Source organism: Mobula hypostoma, chromosome 3 (assembly GCF_963921235.1).
Source record: "Mobula hypostoma chromosome 3, sMobHyp1.1, whole genome shotgun sequence".
Taxonomy (NCBI): Eukaryota; Metazoa; Chordata; class Chondrichthyes; order Myliobatiformes; family Myliobatidae; genus Mobula; species Mobula hypostoma.
This window is the reverse complement of record NC_086099.1, coordinates 144,834,435-144,853,944: the sequence shown is the minus strand read 5'-3', so window position 1 is coordinate 144,853,944 and position 19,510 is coordinate 144,834,435. Positions and strand designations below refer to the sequence as shown.

General features: G+C 41.0%; 1 protein-coding gene across 1 annotated transcript in view; it reads left to right on the top strand.

Moving 5' to 3' along the window:
- The first annotated feature begins 1,582 nt into the window (after nucleotides 1-1,582).
- sdhaf3 (succinate dehydrogenase complex assembly factor 3) overlaps nucleotides 1,583-19,510 on the top strand; it is a 31,834-nt gene continuing 13,906 nt past the window's right edge. Inside the window, exon 1 of the mRNA XM_063043814.1 lies at nucleotides 1,583-2,010. Within this exon, the coding sequence (XP_062899884.1) occupies nucleotides 1,837-2,010 (174 nt within the window). The 5' untranslated portion in view covers nucleotides 1,583-1,836. The remainder of the gene's footprint in view (nucleotides 2,011-19,510) is intronic.

Sequence of the window (19,510 nt, the reverse complement as noted above, 5' to 3'; positions counted from 1 at the left end):
ATGCTTAATCTTTCAGGATCCTTGAAGAATGCAACATTCCCACTACCCCACAAACTCTTGGGAACTTCTGGAAGCATATTTCCAATGGAATTGAGAATCTTGAGTCCATGTGTCAGGGGAACAAAAAATAATCTGGGAAGAGTGTGAACTGGAGAGGAAGGAAATCATCGTTGATTCAGAGGGATTATCTAGTACACAGCAGCATTTACGCGGCTTTTGGACAGGTACCAGCTTATTAGTTTATTACTGTCACATGTACCAAGATACAGTGAAAAGCTTGTCATGCATACTGTTTGTACTGATCAATTCATTACACAATGCATTGAGCTAGAATAAGGTAAAACAACAACAATGCGGAATAAAGGATAAAAACTACCAAGAGTGCAGTGCAGGTAAATGATAAAGTGCAAGATCATAACAAGGTACATTGTGAGGTGAAGAGTCCATTTTATCATACAAGAGGTCCATTCAAGTCTATGATAACTGTGGGATAGAAGATGTCCTTGTGCAGCTTATAGATGTTTTCAGGCTTTTGTATCTTCTGCCTGATGAGGAAGAAAACAGAATGCCCAGAGTGGGTAGAGTCTTTGACTATGCTGGCTGCTTTGCTGAGGGATTGAGAAGTATAGACAGAATCGATAGAAGGAGGCTGGTTTCTGTGATGTACTGAGCTGTGTCCACAACTCTGCAGGTCCTAGTGGTCACAGGCAGAACGATTGCTGTACGAAGCAGTTATGCATCCAGACAAAATGCTTTCTGTGGTGCAGCGATGAAAATTGAGCCAATGGGGACACGCTGAATTGCTCTCGCCTCCTTAGAAGCAGAGGCGCTAGTGAGCTTTCTTGGCTGTGACATCAATGTGATTGGGCCAGGACAGGTTACTGGTGATGGCCAGACACAGACCACATTCAGAGAGTTGGGATTAGTTTTAATTGGCATGGCATAGACAGTGCCAACCCTGGCTGTGAAGGAGGGTTGGGCATGGGACTGCTACCCCATCCCGTAAAAACCCAGAGCTACGCAAACACAAACAGAATAAAAAACTGTCGGCGACCTGTGCCCCAGTAGTGATGGGTTAACTGAGATTTACTCAGGGATAGTGGATTGAAGGGCCTTTCTTGTGATGTAGCGTTCTCTATGGAGCTTCCTTATTCTCCCTAAGCTATATGCATATCATACCCCTTGTCCTGTTTACGCGAAGTTAGCAATAACAAGTGAAATATTAAGCTTTTTAAAAAATATTCTTTCTCTGTTGATAAGTATATATCTCTACAGCAGATCTAAATCATGCTTCCTCCTCCCCAAACCAAATCATTTAGCTACAGTATTTGTAGCAGCGCGGGTCAGTTGCCGAAACTAGAGGAGATGCGAATACCAGCGACATCCCACCACACAATATTACTCCTTTAAAACTTGCACCGCCAGCATGATGAGCACAGTGCGCCTGCGCCCGCATGCCCCGCCGCAAGTTTCACGTAACGAGCTCTGATGCCTGCGGCTTGAAGCGTCGTTTCCATGGCAACGACCAGCATTCGCTTTGTGTCTCTGACCTTTGTACAACACCAATAACTGTCCCAACAGCAACACAGTTTCCGGAACAATGTTATCAGCGGGGGAGGAGGAATCGAATTGGCCAGGAAAATAGCCTTACCGAGCATCACGTGTGTCAACATACCCCACTTTTGACGGAAGTGCTGAATGATCGGGTTATGTAACTATTCACTCCTCCCTAGGAACAAACGGCAATGCAGTAAGAGGTATATTGGCGTAGTACCGCAACAGGAAGACGATACAACCTAGGCGGCGAGAGACCGTGAACCCCAACTAGGGCGACACATGGCCGGAGCCCACACCGCGCGAGTGCGCGCGCTCTACAAGCGGTTGCTGCGCCTCCATCGCCGGTTGCCTAGCGACCTGCGCCTCCTGGGCGACCAATACGTCAAGGACGAGTTCAGGAAGAACAAAGTGGCCGGTGCGTCGGAAACGGCGAGATTCCTGGAGGAATGGCAGGTAGGAACGGCCAGTCAGCTCTGGCTCCACCGGTACCGGCAACGACTGAATCGTCATCGGCTACAGCAATTGCTCAATCAATGATGCTAACTAGTAAATGTTTGCGGGGGGAAACAAAGAGTGAAATAAATGGGACCAAGCACTGAATATTAAAATAAGGGGCAATTTGTAGGCAAGAGTTGGCTTGCCTGCTTCTTGAACGTTGTTCCAGGATTAAATTGTATTTCTGCAACAATCAACATCATTATCCACTATTCTCTCTAATTCTCAGAACGCTTCTAAAACATGTTCAAAGTTATAAACTTAGCTCGGGCTTCCAGCCAGGCACCAACATCAATGATAACTGATGACAAACTCTACGAACTCTACGATAGTTATGGTTTTATTACTATTTAATTATTTATGGTGCAACTGTAACGAAAACCAATTTCTCCCGGGATCAATAAAGTTTAAGTTTGACTATGAACTTCTTCAGGGATGATGTGTGGGCATGTCTAGTCCGGTGGTATTTATACTCCTGTAGTCTGTCACTCCTGATTGGTTAGTCCTCATCCAATCCAGTTTCTGCTCTCCCACCTTGTTTACAATCGAATTCCAGATCTTACTTAGAGCGGGACCTTCGTCTTTGTTAAAATTCTTTTCCTCTAGTTTTATTTCAATGCCTTCCTTCACCAGGTGGTCCCAAAAGCCATTGGCACGGCACAGTAGATTTGTGCTGTTGAAGTCAATCCTATGGCCATTGCGAATGCAATATTCTGCTACCATTGATGTCTCTGGATAACCCAAACAGATACACCTCCTGTGCTCCTTGATACGGTTTCCACTGTGCGTCCCACCTGGCTCTGCTTTCACAGGGGATCCGGTAAGCACCAGCCCGCTTGAGTCCCAGGTCATCTTTGACCCACGCAAGCTGTGACTTGACTTCCTTGTGGGTTTGTGGATGGTATTAATCCAGTACTTTTTCAGGATCCTGGCTTTGAATCGTTGCACAAAGAGAAAACAAGGCTTTTTTTGCTCTTTAACCTCCATTCTGAGATGCTGGAACAAGGAGATCATCTCTAAGTTTGTGAGGTTGCCTTCCATGGTGGTTTCTCTGGAGACTAAACGCATTCTACAACGAGCTACTCTAGTGTTGAATAGGGAACGTATCAATTCCATTGGGCGTCAACGTGAACTGACTACTGTCGCTTCACCTGGAATTGTCAGCCCTGGTGTCTCCTAGTGATTGGGAGTACATCGAAAGCTCCACCACTGCCCAAGGTGAACTAGTTCACAAAGGAACACTGCGAGGCTGGTCAGGAAGTACAACAGACTATCTGAACAAATTGCAGCCATTCCCCAATGGACCCAGAAAACATTGTCATCAATCAAACTGAGGAAAGCATTCAGGCACTATGGCAAAACCCAGCCATCATGATTGCACCATTGGACAATGGAAATGCAACGGTCCTGATGTCCTCTGAGCAATATCACAGGAAAATCTAATCGATTCTGTACGATCCCACTACAGAGTTCTACAGTGGATTCAATTGTCAGGATGACCTCCACTTTACTGAAGAAATCTGGACTGCAAGCAGACATATGCAAGACAATTCTGTCTCATGCGCTGGTACCACCAAGATTTCACGGGCTCCCTAAGCTACACAAGGAAGGGTTCCCCCGAGGGCTATCTTGACTTACTACCCCGCTAAGCATTTCAGGATCATGCTGTCTCCCTTTGTTGGGGGCTGAGAGCATCACATCACGAATTCAACCAACTTCATTAAAACGATAACCAACATCCAGCTGAACCCAGAGGACATAATGGTCAGTTTGGACGTGGTGTCCCTGTCATTGAGAGTTCCCATTAAGGACAGCTTGGTCCTCCTGCGGTCAAGGTTTGATAAGAGTACCATTGACCTCTTTGAACACACCCTTACTTCGAAGTACTCCCTCTGTAAGGGGACCTATCATGAGCAAATGGACGGAGTGGCCGTGGTATCACCCTTGTCGCTGGTTATTGCTAATTTCTACATGGAGGACTTTGAGGAGAGGGCTTTGAGTTCATGGCCGTTACATCCCAAGTGCTTCGTCAGATATGTTGATAACACCTTTTTAGTGTAGCCTCATGGACTCCGGGCACTACAACAGTTCCACCACCATCTGAACAGTATACATCCAAACATCTGATCTACGATGGAGATGGAGAAGACTGGTTGCCTCCCTTTCTTGGACATTTTAATACAATGGAAACCGGACGGTAGCCTTGGACATGATGTCTATTGGAAACCCACTCTCACAGACTTATACCTCAACATTAAAAGCCACCATCACACCTCCCAGCATAGAGCGGTTCTTTCTATTTCGATTAACTGTACGAAAATATTTAGGACCCAGAGAGTCTTCCCAAGGAGATAAGACGATTATGCACGATGTTCCTACAGAATGGCTACAGGGTGAAGGAAATCAATCCTTAAAAGGGTTGACAGAAGAACCAGGAAACCTAACAATGAGGAAGAACCCATCACTACCGCCTGCCTTCCCTATATTTCCTCGGTTTCTGGAAGGATTGCCAGGATCCTGAAGAAAAACCAGATTATTACCATCCACAAACCCGTAAGGAAGCTTAAGTCACAGTTTACGTGGGTCAAATGTGACCTGGGACTTGGGTCAGCTGGTGTTTACAGGATTCCCCGTGAATGTAGAGCAGTATATATTAGCCAGTTGGGACACACGGTGGAAATCTGCATCAAGGAGCATAGGAGAAGTATCTATTTGGGTGTCTGGAGAAATTGGCAGTAGCAGAACAGTGCACTCGCAATGGCGGTAGGATTGACTTTGACAGCATAAAACTACTGTGCCATGTAAAGTGCGTTTGGGACCACTGGTAAAGGACGCTATTGAAATAAAGCTAGAGGAAAAGAATTTTAACAAAGATGAAGGTCTCACTCTGAATAAGAACTGGAATTCAATTATAAACAAGGTGGGAGAGTGGAAACCTGATTGGATGAGGACTGACCAATCAGGAGGGATGGACAACGGGGATATAAATACCACTGGACTAGACATTCCCAGGCATCATCCCTGAAAATGATGGCAGAGTTTGCCATTGAAACATCATTTATAATCGATCCTTGTACCCAGCCGGAAACACAAGAAATTTTTATTTGTCATATATGCTGGGAAAGCACTGGATCCTTTCTCATGTTCAGAGTTGTTTTCTGATTTACCTACAGAGATAAACCTGATTTTGTTTGTGCAATTTATCATAGATTAAATGTACACATGGCTTTTTATATTAAAGCTAAACATAGATGAATAGTTACTACATTATCTGTGACAGATTACTTTTTTCTTATTGAATAGGGAAATAGAAACAAAATGATATTATATTGAAGAAAAAAGGCTAGAGGATGCTGGAAATCATAACAATTAGGTGAAAACACTGAAAATATTTTGCAAGTCAGGAACTGTCCTCGCAGAGAGGTTTCATTTTGTTGACCTTTTAGTTTTATTATATTTGAAAAAATAGCTATATGACTCCTTTTTAGTAAGGACTTACTGGAAGCACTGAGATGCATAATTACAAATGACTGAAATGGTATTTATTTCCAGTATTATGTAATAGAGTGAAAATCCAGCAGGTGGCAGAAAAGCCCCTGTTATCAACTCCGGTGGAATTACATTGTCTTTGAGTCACAGCATCATACAGCATGGAAACAAGGCATAAATCTGGGCAAGATTCACAGTATTCCAGCTGCAAACACAAGAGGCTACAGACTCTGGAATCTGGAGCCACAAACAATCTGCTGGAAAAACCTCAGCACTTCAAGCAGCATCTACAAATGCAGTCTCCCCTCACCTCGAGGCAATAAAGGCTAACAGACGGCTTGCCTTAATAATTGCCTGCTGTACTTGTATACTTGAGGATACTCATGTTCCTCTGTCATCTTTCAATTTGTCACCACTCTTCCTTCGTTTTTTCCTCTGGAAGTGAATAACCTCACTTCTTTCCATATTAGGTTCTGTCTGCCATGTTCTTCTTGCTCATTCACTTAACCAGTTTACATTTCTCACTTTACATCCTCATCATAATTGTCATTGTCACCTTCATCAGCAAACATAGATCTATTATTCTTGCCTGTCATTCATGTCACAGATTATGAACAGCTGGGACTGCAGCATCAATCCTTGTAGTACCTCATAAGCCTCCCAACCTGAAAATAACCAGTATTCCTCATCTCTACTTTCTGTTCATTAACTAATCTTCATTTTATTTCAATATTTTGTCCCCTGTGTCACATGTTTTAATAACCTTCTGTACAGCAGCTTTTTGAATGCCTTCTGAAAATCCAAATACACCATATTAACTGTCTTCCCTTATATAACCTACATGTTATGGCCTCAAAAGAAACCTTAACAGGTTTATTAAACATGATTTCCCTTTCATTAATCTATGCTGACGTTCTCGACAGATATTATGGTTTTACTTTCAAAGTGACCTGTCAGCATTTAATTAATAGTTGATTCCAGCATTTTCTGTTCTACTGATATTTTAACAATAGGCCAACTCAATCAAAGCAGAAGGATGCAGTGAGTTGGCTGAACTGGGACCTGTGTTGAGACGAGCAGATGAATTGAACGAATAGAGCCGAATTGTGGAGTACCGAGCCTGCACGTTGCGGGCAGCGAAGAACAGAGGGCAACAATGTTGCTTGTTTTTGTCAATGATTCGAGCCAGACCGGAGTGCCAATCGTGGATGGAACTGCTGAAGAGGAGACGAGTAGGGAGGCCACAACTGCTGAGTTGATAAAGAGAATATCCTGCAGGATGAACTGCTGATCAACGGATAGTGGAAGCTAGTTAGAAATGGACGTTCGCGGGAAAGAGGAATGGAGTGAAGAGAGTGAGGAAAGGAAACAGAGGTATGAGATGTCAAACTCTGAGGAGTCAGGGGACAAACAAAATAGGATAGCAAAACAACGGAAAGGAGATGAGATTAAAGCAATTATAAAACTGAGCGAAGACGGAGCATCTTTTGGTGAATGGAACCCGATTCATTTGACGAAGATAACAAACTTATAGGTGAAGTCAAAAGAGCAAAGATTTTACGAAACGGATGGCTATTAGTGATTTGTCGGGATAGTGCTCAACAAGGCACAGTGACAAGATTAAATAAAATAGATGGCAAAGAAGTACAATGCTCAATACCCAACAATAGCAAGTGGACTAGAGGAGTTATTTCAGGGATACCAACAAAAGTTACTATGGATGAGATTAAACAGAACATAAAAGGAGCAAAAATTATTGAGGCCAAACGTTTGAAAGCTACAAGAAACGGGAAAAAGTGTGATAGTTTATCGGTTATGATTAACTTTGATGAAGAGAGATTGCTGACTAAACTTTATTTAGGGTATATGCATTATGAAGTCAGAATATATATACCACCGCCTTTAAGATGCTTTAAATGTCAGAAATTCGGGCATATTTCGGCGGTCTGCAGATCGAAACAAAGATATGGAAGATGCGCTGGAGAACATGAATATGGGAAATGTGAGGCGGGAGCTAGGCTGAAATGCTGCAATTGTGGCGAGGAACACAGTGCAGCTTATCAAGGGTGCAATATTAGCAAGAAAGACACTGAGATACAAAATGTAAAAGTAACTTAAGGGATCAGTTACATAGAGTTAGTGAAAGCATTTACTGGAAAAGAGAAGGCTATCAAGCAAACAAATACAGGGAATAATAAACCAGTGAACTGTGAAGGTTGTTATATGATAAATAAGGGTTCACTAATTATGAGTAAGAAGGATTTCGTGCTGTTTATGGTAAATGCAATTAACTGTTCAGCGCAAACAGACAAAAGAACAGAAAGAATTAAAATTATAGTTAAGTCTGCAGAAAAATATCTTGGTATTACAGGGCTTAGGTGGGAAGCAGTCAAAGATACGCTGAATGGAGGATCAAACAGTTCACAGGCAGGAGAGGTGGGAAATTAATGGCTGTTATATCACAAAGGAATGCAAGGAGTCTTATTGCAACTGATCAAGAATTTATGAAGTATGTATCAGAATTTAAAGGAAAAACCTCAGATTTTATGGTTACAAGAAACATGGTTGAAACCCAGGGTAAATGTGCAGAACTCCATCAACAAATAGAAGTAATCAATAAGAACAACTGTGAGCTGGAAAGAGATTGGACAAAACAGTACTGCATTTAAAGGAGACGGTTTCTGAAAAAGATGCTTGTCAAAAATTCAGTGACATGGAAAACAGATTAAAAATGGAGGAACTTATTCCAAAGTTACAAAAGGAAAAAGGAATGTATTGCAAAGTGAATTATCTAAATTCGGATTATAAAATGGAAACATGGAAACAACTGAGGAAGAACTTCAAGATCTCAATAAACGACTACAGGTACAGGCGACTCAAGAAAAGGAAAACTTGGAAATAGCAGATAGACTTGGAAAACAGCAATTTTAAATGTTAAGCATGTGATAATGAATATTCTCAAACAAGAAGCTTTTAGTTTTACAAAGGATTCAAATGAAATTAATGTGATTTGGGGCAATGCAATTATTTGGAAACCACGTGACAGTTTATACGTGAGACTAGGTTATATTTGAGAATTTGAGTTCCTTGAAATTCTGTAATTAGTTATACATCCTGCTGTAATACGCCTAGATGTGTCTAAACTGCCGGAAATAGAAGAAGAAGAATCAAAGCAGAACTGAGAGTAGGCTAAGGCATGGTTTGCAACTCAGGCTGAGCTGCTTAGAGTTTTAAAGTTTTTAAAACCTTTCAGCAGTATTTTAAAAATATACTATTTTTAATGAGTGAATTTTCACACAATTAAAATAAATTGCAAGAGTTTTTAAATTAATGGTCATAGAACATACTTGTGAAAATTAACAACTTTAAAACTTGTTACTGAGTCTCCTCCTGCTGTTTTCTTCCAATTAAATCTATGATGCAAGGATTTTTTGCATCTCAACCCAGGTTTGGATATTGTTTTTGCAAGTACTGAGAAATTAGGCTGAGTTTTTCTTTACCTTGTTGGAGTGCAACCTGTAGGATCTTGTCAAGTCACTGATAGCAGTTTTGGAAATTTCAACTTTGAGTGCACAGGCACAGAAGTCACGACAGCGTTACCAGTTTTGTGGAATAATGACCACAAACTGGTAATTTAATCAACATTGTTACCATAAAATGTAGGTCAATTGATGTTCCTGTAACAGGGGATTCAAAAGCAACAAATGTGCTTGGCAGCAGCTTACTTCTCCAGGCCAATATACTTATTGGCCTTATTTGTGCTTTTGCTTGTTGATTACATCTCTGAAGTCTTAATTTCAATACCCCAAAATAATTTTAAATAGATGGGGTTAACTCTAAATAGAATTTCACCATCAGTTAGATCAAGTCAATGAAAGCATTGGGTTCAACTTTTTTCTGCCAGTCTATCATGTCTATATTGTTCAGTGCCATTGTGCACTAAGAAAAGTTCATGGTATTGAATCATGTGGCCTATGAAGCCTGAATGTTCCTCCTTTCTTAAATTATCTTGCAGGTGTCAACTGCTATATTCCACATAATTCATTGTTAGAACAAGTGAAAGGCTAGATGTCAACAAATTTGTATTTGACATGACATTAATTCAATTAAATTGTTTAAAATATTACAGAATGCTTGAACAGAGGAAATGTACTTTGATATTTGTGAATTTAATAGAAGGTTTTTATTTGGAAAAAGTAATGTTATATTGATAATTAAGTTAGTGTCATGTAAAGAAATGACTGAAAGTAGAGAGCACAGTGTAGGAGTATTAGAAACTTTCCAGATAAACGAACTGCGGTGCGCCTAGGATCCATAGTTGACCGCCTCCTTCCCACTGTGGATAAATAAATGATTTTGATTAGGGATTAATGTTAATGTTTTCTGATACCAAATAAAGAATGCAGAAGAACGTGGGAGCACTTGACCATGTGATGAATGCAATTCACGAATATAAATATTACAGAGTGGTGGAAAAATATTAAAATTGTATTGATCAGATATTTTAAAAAAGCTTTTGCTACATTTACTCTTCAGAGGAAAGAGGCTTAACAGATGCCTTGAAAGGCTCTAAGAAAGTAAATAGGAATGGCTTCTGTTTCTTGGTAAGTCAATGATAAAGAACGTTATTTCAGATTTATGACTTAAAATAAGGTGAAGTGTTATATATTATTCAAACAAAAAATGTATTAAAGTAAAATTGACATGTACTGGTTTATATAATAGTTGGGATCTTGGCAGAAAGGCAAGGAATCTAATCCATTGAACTTCTGTATGAACAGAGGTGCAGGTGTTTCAGCCTTGTCTTCAGCATTTAAATATTGGATCCTAGTATGATGGAGGATGCAGATGTCAATTGTGTGTTATTTTTACTATTTATCACATAGTCTGCTGATGGTGAAGTCTAACTACTCCCTCTCCCTCCCCCCTCACTTTCAAATCTCTTACTAGCTCTTACCACCTTCCCCTCATACCCCATCCGTTACTTATTTATATACACACATTCTTTTTCTCTCTCTCCTTTTTCTCCCTCTGTCCCTCTCACTATACCCCTTGCCCATCCTCTAGGCTTTCCCCCCCCTCCCCGTTTTCCTTCTCCCTGGGCCTCCTGTCCCATGATCCTCTCATATCCCTTTTGCCAATCACCTGTCCAGCTCTTGGCTCCATCCCTCTCCCTCCTATCTTCTCCTATCATTTTGGATCTCCCCCTCTCCCTCCCACTTTCAAATCTCTTACTAGCTCTTCTTTCAGTTAGTCCTGGCGAAGGGTCTCCGCCTGAAATGTCGACTGTACCTCTTCCTAGAGATGCTGCCTGGCCTGCTGCATTCACCAGCAACTTTGATGTGTATTGCTCTAACTACTTCATACTTTCTTTTGGAATGTAAGCTCATGATCTGTTGCGTTATGCAGATTCTGACATTACTCAGCCTTAGAATTATCATAAGGTGAGGTAATATGAGGAAGACCTAGATCCAATTGTGGTTGTAGTTTTACATTTGGTCCATAGGATGGCAGTAGTATCTTGCATCACTTAGTAGTTTATCTGAAGTCTGATAAATCTCAAGGGGTCAATAATCTATGTCTCTGAGACTTGAAATAAGTAACTTTAGAGATAGTAATGATTGGGTTATCATCTTCAAAGATTCTGTAGATTCTGGAATTATTCCTGTGATTGGAAGGTGGTGAATGTTACCTGACTTTAAGAAAAAGAGAGATGGAGAACAGGGAACAACCGTCTGTTAAATGAACACCTTGGCAGGGAAATGCTGGAATTGATTATGTAGGATGTACTAGCAGAACACTTTGAAAAGAATAGTGGGCTGAGCACAATTGACATAGATTTTTGACTTTTACTCATTTTTTGACTAATCTATTGGAGTTTCTTGAGAATGTGCCTGGTTGATTGGATAATAGGGAACTGTGGTTGTGGTTTATTTGGAATTCCAAGAAGTTTTGATAAGATTCCATACAAAAGGTTGATTAACAAAGTTAGATGCGGGGGGGGGGGAATGTACTGATATGGATTGAAAATAGCCCCATAAGGTACAGGAACAGAATGAGGCCATTTGACCCATTGAGTCTAGCCCGCCATTTCATCGTAGCTGATCCATTTCCCTCTCAGATCCAGTCTGGCCAGAACCTTTCATGCCCTGACTTACCAAAAGCTATCAACCTCTGCCTTAGAGGAGGAGTGAACAGTTTAGAACTGGGACAAAGAGAAACTTTGCTGAAGAGAGCAGTATGCCGATGGTAGTTAGTTTATAATTGTCCTATGTACTGAGATACAGTGAAAGGCTTTTGTTTGCATGCCATCCAGATCGATCAGCCCATTCATAAGATTTACATTGAGGTCATTTAAAATGAAAATGCAAGATACAATGTTACAGAGAAAATGCTGTGGAGGTGGACAAATAAAGTGCAAGGGCCATGACAAGCTAGATTTAGAGATCAACCGTTCTCCTTTATTATATCAGAGATCCACTCAAGAGTCTTATAACAGTAGTGCAGAAGTTGTCCTTGATTCTCGTGCTTTTATATCTCCAGCCCAATGGGAGGGGGAGAAGAGAGAATGATTGGGGTGGGAGGAGTCCTTGAGTATATTAGCTGCTTTCCCAAGCCAGTGCAAAGTGTAGACAGTGAAATTGGAGGAGAGGCTGATTTTTGTGATGGACTGTACCGTATACACAATGTTCTGCAACCTTTTATGACCTTGGGCAGAGCAGTTGCTATACCACTTTGTGAAGTATGTATGAACATTGTTGAGGATCGTTGGGGACATGCTCAATTAGCTTAACGTGTACATTATACGACCCTGAGATTTGTCTTCCCACAAACAGCCACAAAACAAAGAAAAACCATAGAACCCGTTTTTAAAAATAAAACATCAAACTCCAATACACAAAAAAAGAACAAATTGCTAAAAACAGCACAAAGTGAGCATAAATCACAGAATATAAAACATCAAACCACAAAGTTCTCAAATCAGTCCAAGAATGAAGCCTTCTGATGAAGTAAAGGTTTGGGTGTGCTTTCTTGGCCATTGCATCCATGTGGTTTGATGAGGACAAATTGTTAGTGATATTTACAGCTAGGAACTTGAAGTTCTCAGTCATCTCCACCTTTGCACAGTTGATCTACGTGGCCATGTATTCCATCTCACTCCTGGAAGTCAATGACCAGTCCTTTTGTTTTGCCACTCTTCAGCGAATGGTTATGGTCTTGGCTACTAGGCATTCTATCTACTTTCTGTACACCATCTTGTTGTTTTAGATCTGGTCCATTACAGAAGTGTCATCTGCAAAACTGTAAATAGATTTAGAGCAGAATCTAGCCACATGGTTATAAATGTGTAGGGAGTAAAGTAAGGTTCTGAGGATGCAGTTTTACTCGGCACTGGCATTGAGATAAGCATAAAGGAGGAGGTGTCTGTCCTCACTGATTGCAATTTTTGATCATTTTGGAAGTTCTGGAAAAAACTAACAGTCATCTTGAAGTATGCATTGCAGGAGTGTTTGCAGCTATTTTCTGTTCCTGCAAATGTATTTGAGAATAATATTGTTAAAACAAAAACAAGTCAGATATTCTCTCTCATTTGATTCATTGACTGATACTTTCACCTCTTAAAATATTTGACTAGTTTACTGTATCAATAAATCATGGTTCACAGATCGTTCAGAAATCTGATGGCAGAGGGGCAGAAGTTTTCTTAAAACATTGAGTGTGGGATTTCAGGCTTCTATACCTCCTCTTCGATGGTAGTAAAATGAAAAGGGCAAGCCCTGGATTGTAAGGGTCTTTAATGATGGAAGCTGGCTTCTTAAGGTACCGTCTCTTACAGATACCATTGATAGCGAGGAGTGTTGAACCTGTGATGGAACTGGCTGAGTCTTCAAACCTGTGCAGCCTCTTGCAATCCTGAGCATTGATGGCTCCATACCAGGTTAGAATGTTCTCCACTGAACATATGACAAAATTTGCAAGAGTCTTTGGTGACATACCAAATCTCCTCCAACTCCCGGTGAAATAAAGCCAGCTGGCGTGTCTTCTTCATGATTGCATCAATACTTTGGGCCCAAGAAAGAGCTCCTGAGATATTGACACCCAAGGATTTGAAGCTGCTCACCCTTTCCACTGCCAACTCCTCACTGCCAATGATCACTAGATTCTGAAATGTTTCTGGAAGACTGGAAAATTGCAAATGTCACTCCACTCTTCAAGGAGGGAGTGAGGTAGAAGAAAGGAAACTATAAGCCAGTTAATCTGACCTCAGTGGTTGTGAAGAAGCTGGAGTTGATTATGGAGGATGAGGTCTCAGGGTACTTGGAGGCACATGATAAAATAGGCCATAGTCAGCATGACTTTGCAAAGGAAAATCTTGTTTGACAAATCTATGGGAATTCTTTAAAGAAGTAATAAGCAGAATAGAAGAAGGAGAATCAGTTGTTGTGTACTTGGATTTTCAGAAGGCCTTCGACAAGGTTCCACACATGAGGCTGCTTAACAAGCTATGAACCTATGGTATTACAGGAAAGATTCTAGCATGGATAAAGCAGTGGTTGATTGGCAGGAGGCAAAGAGTGGGATTAAAGTGAGCCTGTTCTGGTTGGCTACCAGTGAGTAGTGTTTCACGGGGGTCTGTGTTGGGACTGAATCTTTTTACATTATATGTCAAGGATTTGGATGATGGAATTGATGGGTTTGTCGCAAAGTTTGTAAACAATATGAAGGAAAGTTGTGGAGGGTGGTAGTTTTGAGGAAGTAGAGAGGCTACAGAAGGATTTAGGCAGGTTAGGAGAATGAGCAAAGAAATGGCAGTTGGAACACTGTCAGGAAGTGTATGGTCATGCACTTTGGTAGAAGAAATGAAAAGGTTGACTATTTTCTAAATGGAGAGAAAATATAAAAAACTGAGGTGCAAAGGGACTTAGGAGTCCTTTTGTGGAATTTCCTAGAGAGTCATTTGCAGGTTGAGTCTGTGGTGAGGAAGGCAAATGCAATGTTAGCATTCATTTTAGGAGGACTAGAATATAAAAGTAAGAATGTAATGTTGAGACTTCATAAGATACTGGTGAGGCCTCACTTGGAGTATTATGAGCAGTTTTGGGCCCCTTATCTTAAAACAAAATGTGCTGAAACTGGAGAGGGTTCAAAGGAAGGTTCACAAAAATGATTCCAGGATTGAATGGCTTGTCCTATGAAGAGCATCTGATGACTCTGGGCCTGTATTCACTAGAATTCAGAGCAATGAGGAGGTGACCTAATTGAAACCTATTGAATAGTGTAAGGCCTCGATAGACTGGATATGGAGAGGATGCTTCCTATGGTGGAAGTCTGTACCAGAGGGCAGAGTCTCAGAATAGAGGGGTATCCTTTTAGAATGGAGATAAGGAGGAATTTCTTTAGCCAGAGAGTGGTGAATTTGTGGAATTCTTTGCCACAAGCAGCTGTGGAAGCCAAGCCTTAATGTATATTTAAGGCAGAGGTTGATAGATCCTTGACTGGTCAGGGCATGAAGGGATACGGGGAGAAGGCAGGGGATTGGGGCTGAGAGGAAAATTGGATCAGCCATGATGAAATGGCGGAGCAGACTCGATGGGCCAAATGGCCTAATTCTGCTCCTATATCTTATGCTCTTACGAGTGTTCTCCTGACTTTCTCTCCTTAAAATTATTGAAGCTCTCCTTTTTTACTGGAAATGTATTATTCAACTGCGTAACACCTTAAAAAACAAAGTGAATTAAAAGTGCCGTGGAGTACTTATGAGTAACATCTAGTAGTTTTAGATAATCTGCTAGTATGGCATTATCAAAGTCCCATGTATGTTGGATTAATTGAGATTTACTCATTTTATGCTCACATTTACTTACAATAGCTATGCTGTCATATCCTAATATTATTATTATCCTGCACTCTATGGCAATGAGAGTTGGACAACCTACACGCGCCAAGAGCACCGCCTCAACAGCTATGGTGCTTGCGTCGGAATTTCCTGGAAAGACCGTGTGCCAAACACGGACGCCTTGGACCAGGCCAGCACGCCAAGCATGTATGTCCTTCTCACACAGCGACGACTGCGCTGGCTTGGCTACGTCCGCCGCATGCAGGATGGCCGCATCCCCAAGGACATCCTATACAGAGAACTCGCTGCAGGATCCCGGCCCACAGGGCGCCCACTGTTGCGTTACAGGGACGTCTGTAAATGTGACCTGAAGTTTGCTGATATCGGGGTGGACAGTTGGGAAGAGACAGCTGTAAGTTGCTGCACCTGACAACAGGCTGTACATACAGGCATTACCAATGCAGAGGAAAAACGAACTCGACTGTGGTCGGGCAGAAGAGAGAGAAGGAAAGCTGTGGCAGTGACGACCCAGCCCCAACCATCAGCCTTCGTGTGCAGCAGCTGTGCCAAGGACTGCCGCTCAAGAATCGGCTTATTCAGCCACAGCCGATGCTGTTCCACACCCAATTGAGTCCTAAACCGGGCGCATCCATTGTCTACTTAGACAGACAGAGCCATTAATAATTAATAACTGAACAGAATTTTGCACTTCCTAAGAAGAAGAGGTGTTGTAGTGATGCTGATGCTGGAAGTGATTCAATTAAAATGTTTCTGTGTATTTTTAATGTGGAACAGCTGGCAATGGGAGAACAGGGCCCCTCAAGAATTTGAGAAATTATGGCTCCATTTTCTTCCCAACACAAGTTTTGGAACTGGTATGTCAGGGCCTTCTATTTGTTTGTTAGATGTTATGGTCTTTCCTGAAGGTGTTCTCATTGAACTGTGAAGAGTAGGTGTTTGCAGGAGACCATGCCTGAGGGATGAAAGTGATTGTAGAACCAGGCTTGCGAAATAAGTAAGGTGGAGGGATCAGGACAGCAACATGGATGGAGTGTTTTGATTGATCAGTGAATTTTTCTTGATTCATTTTTACCGCTTGTATTATAAGTCCCAAAATGACTACAAGGTCATTTCTGTAATCCACACATCAATATAGAATTGTGTGTTAGCAATGGGAACTCAGCAACTGCCTGCAACAACTTTAACATTAGAAAACACTTGAACTCTTTGAACTGCATACAATATTTTCATACGTAGGCTTTAGAGACTCTTAATTCAGTTTTATTTTTAATTTGACTCCATCTGACTAAATCCTGTCAAGCTGAGATGGCACTCCATTAAATCTAGTGCAGCTCCAAGTTCCATAAATTAGACTGGAAAAAAAATAATGATACTGAATGATGTAATATTATCTTTCTAAATTGGAGAGTCTAGTAACTAGCAGCTTGCTGTGAAGGCTTAGCTAAAAATCAATATGATGTCATGGCTGAAAACTATTCACCAGCCATTTAATCCATTCTGATCGATTTAACATTGTAATGACATTCATTTCATTTTTTTTTAAAACATGGTTGTTTGCTGTCTTGTAAGATATAGAATATGTGAACTCTTGTATTTCCTCAGGTAGTCTGAGAAGAAGAAATCTAATGTTGCATTTCAAAAACAGTGTAAGTTTCCCTTAATCTTAGAAACAAGTTGTGTTGGCTGTGACCAGTAGTTTTGAACAAAATATCTGTTGATAAGCCATTCAAACTGACTATCTTGCAAACTTGGTGCACATGGTAGAGTTGAACGGGAGGGTCCAGTCTTGCTGGATTTTCTTTGCATGCTGTGGGGAATTGTTGCTTAGATTCTCCACCAGGTCAGACCTATTGTAGATTTAAGCTCCCTTCAAAATCATTGAGGTTATAGATTAAAAGATTAGAAGACTGAGTATTTTAATTAATGTTATTTAATATGTTTTTTTTGTATATTTTTTTTTGTATATGTTTTTTTTTGTATTCAATATTAATTATTTTATTTGTCTATAAAGTGACTGCCTGGACAGAAGCAACACACACAAAATGCTGGTGAACGCAGCAGGCCAGGCAGCATCTATAGGAAGAAGTACAGTCGACGTTTTGGGTCGAGACTCTTTGTCAGGACTAATGGAAAAAAGATAGTAAGAGATTTGAAAGTGGGAGGGTGAGGGGGAGACCCAAAATGATAGGAGAAATGAACAGAAGACAGCTTCACCCACAGGCATGCCTTTGGTGAAAGGCTAGCAGGAATATTTCAGAGGCAGCTTTTCCACACTAAGCTGCCAGCAAGGCTGGCCTTCTACATGTGGCCAAAATAAACACAGAACTGCATGCTGACATTTCAGTGTGACCAGTCCTACAGTTTTAAACATGCCTGTCTAGATATTTTAACATATACCCAGAACAAACTGGTACCAAACTAATTGAAAACACTTGTAGGGAAAATGTCCTGTCACAAGATCAGAAACACTATGAAAGTAGCTAAGGAGGTAATCTACTCTAGGATAGATGCAAGCTTACACAGAACATAGATCATAGAACAGTACAGCACGGGAGGAGGTTCTTTGGCCCACATTGTTTTGCTGAACAAACTAAAAGGTAAATTAACCTTCCCCCCCCCCCAAAACTAATCCTTCTACTTTCACAATGTCCATATACCCTCCATCTTCCTCATATTCATATGCCTATCTAAACATCTCTTAAAAGCCTCCAATGTATTTGTCTCTACCACTATACCAGGGAGAGCATTCCAGGCATCCAAGTCTCTTTGAGTAAATCTGACCCCTCACATCCCCTTTGAACCTACCCCCTCTCAGCTTTGATGCATGCCCTCTGATATTAGGCATTTCTAGCCTGGGAAAAAGATACTCCCTAACTACTTCATTTATGCCTCTCACAATCTTATAAATCTGTATCAGACCTCCCCTCAGCCTCCGCCGCTCTAAAATAAAACAACCCAAGTTTGTCCAGCCTCTCATGATAGCACATGCCCTCTAAACCAGGCAGCATACTTTTGCACCCTCTTCAGAGCCTTAATATCTTTCCTATAGTGGCAGCCAGAACTGTATGCAATACTCCAGATGCGGTGTAACCAGAGTTAACTAGCCAATTTTCTGCAGACTCCATGCACCCTAATGTTCTAGGTTAGCCTCCCATGAAGGACTTTGTAAAACACCTTACTAAAATCCATGTAAACATTCACTGCTCTACCTTCATCAGTCTCTCTCGTCACCTTGTCAAAAAACTCAAATCAGTTTGGTAAGACACAACCTGCCCCTCACAAAACCGTGCTGGCTCTCCCTAATTTGACCATGGATTTCCAAATGCTCATATATCCTGTCCTGAAGAATTTTCACCAGCAATTTCCCTAGAACTGATGTGAAACTTACTAGTCTATAGTTGTCCTTTGTTCCCTTCTTGAATAGAGGAACAATACCAGCCACTCGCCAGTCTTCTGGGTTATTGCCTGTGCCTAGAGAGGACATGAAGATACTTATCAAGGTCTCAGCAATCTCGTCTCTTGCCTCCTTCAATAACCTTGAGTAAATCCCATCAGACCCTGGAGACTTATCCACCTTAATACTGATTAAGAGAGTCAATACTTCCTCCTCCTTGACCTCTGAACCTCTAAACTCTAAACAAATAAAGGGAAAAAGGAAGAGAAACAAATATATGGGAGGGAAATTACTGAAAACATTGATGGAGTATCAATTCAGATCTTCAGGAATAGGTAGAGAATTGAGATCAAAATGTTAGAACTATAATTGACCGAGTTGACCAGTTTCATACATTCTTAGTTAAAGAGCATGGAATGCTCTATTTCTATGAATGTAGCATTGCCCTTTGGCCCAACTCATCCTTGTCAACAGGATGCTTATCCCTTTTGCCTGCGTCTGGCCTATATCCCCCTAAACCTTTCCTATCTATGTATCTGCCTGCAGTCATTCCATTTGTGTAAAGCATACTCTCTCTGTTCCCATCCTGTTAACCTCTTTTGTGATCTATTCAATCATTGACTTTTCCCTTTTCAAGTGAGTCTACTGAATTGTCACAAAACCTAATAACATTTAAAAAAACTGAGTCATGTCAGTTTAACTAATATCACATTTCT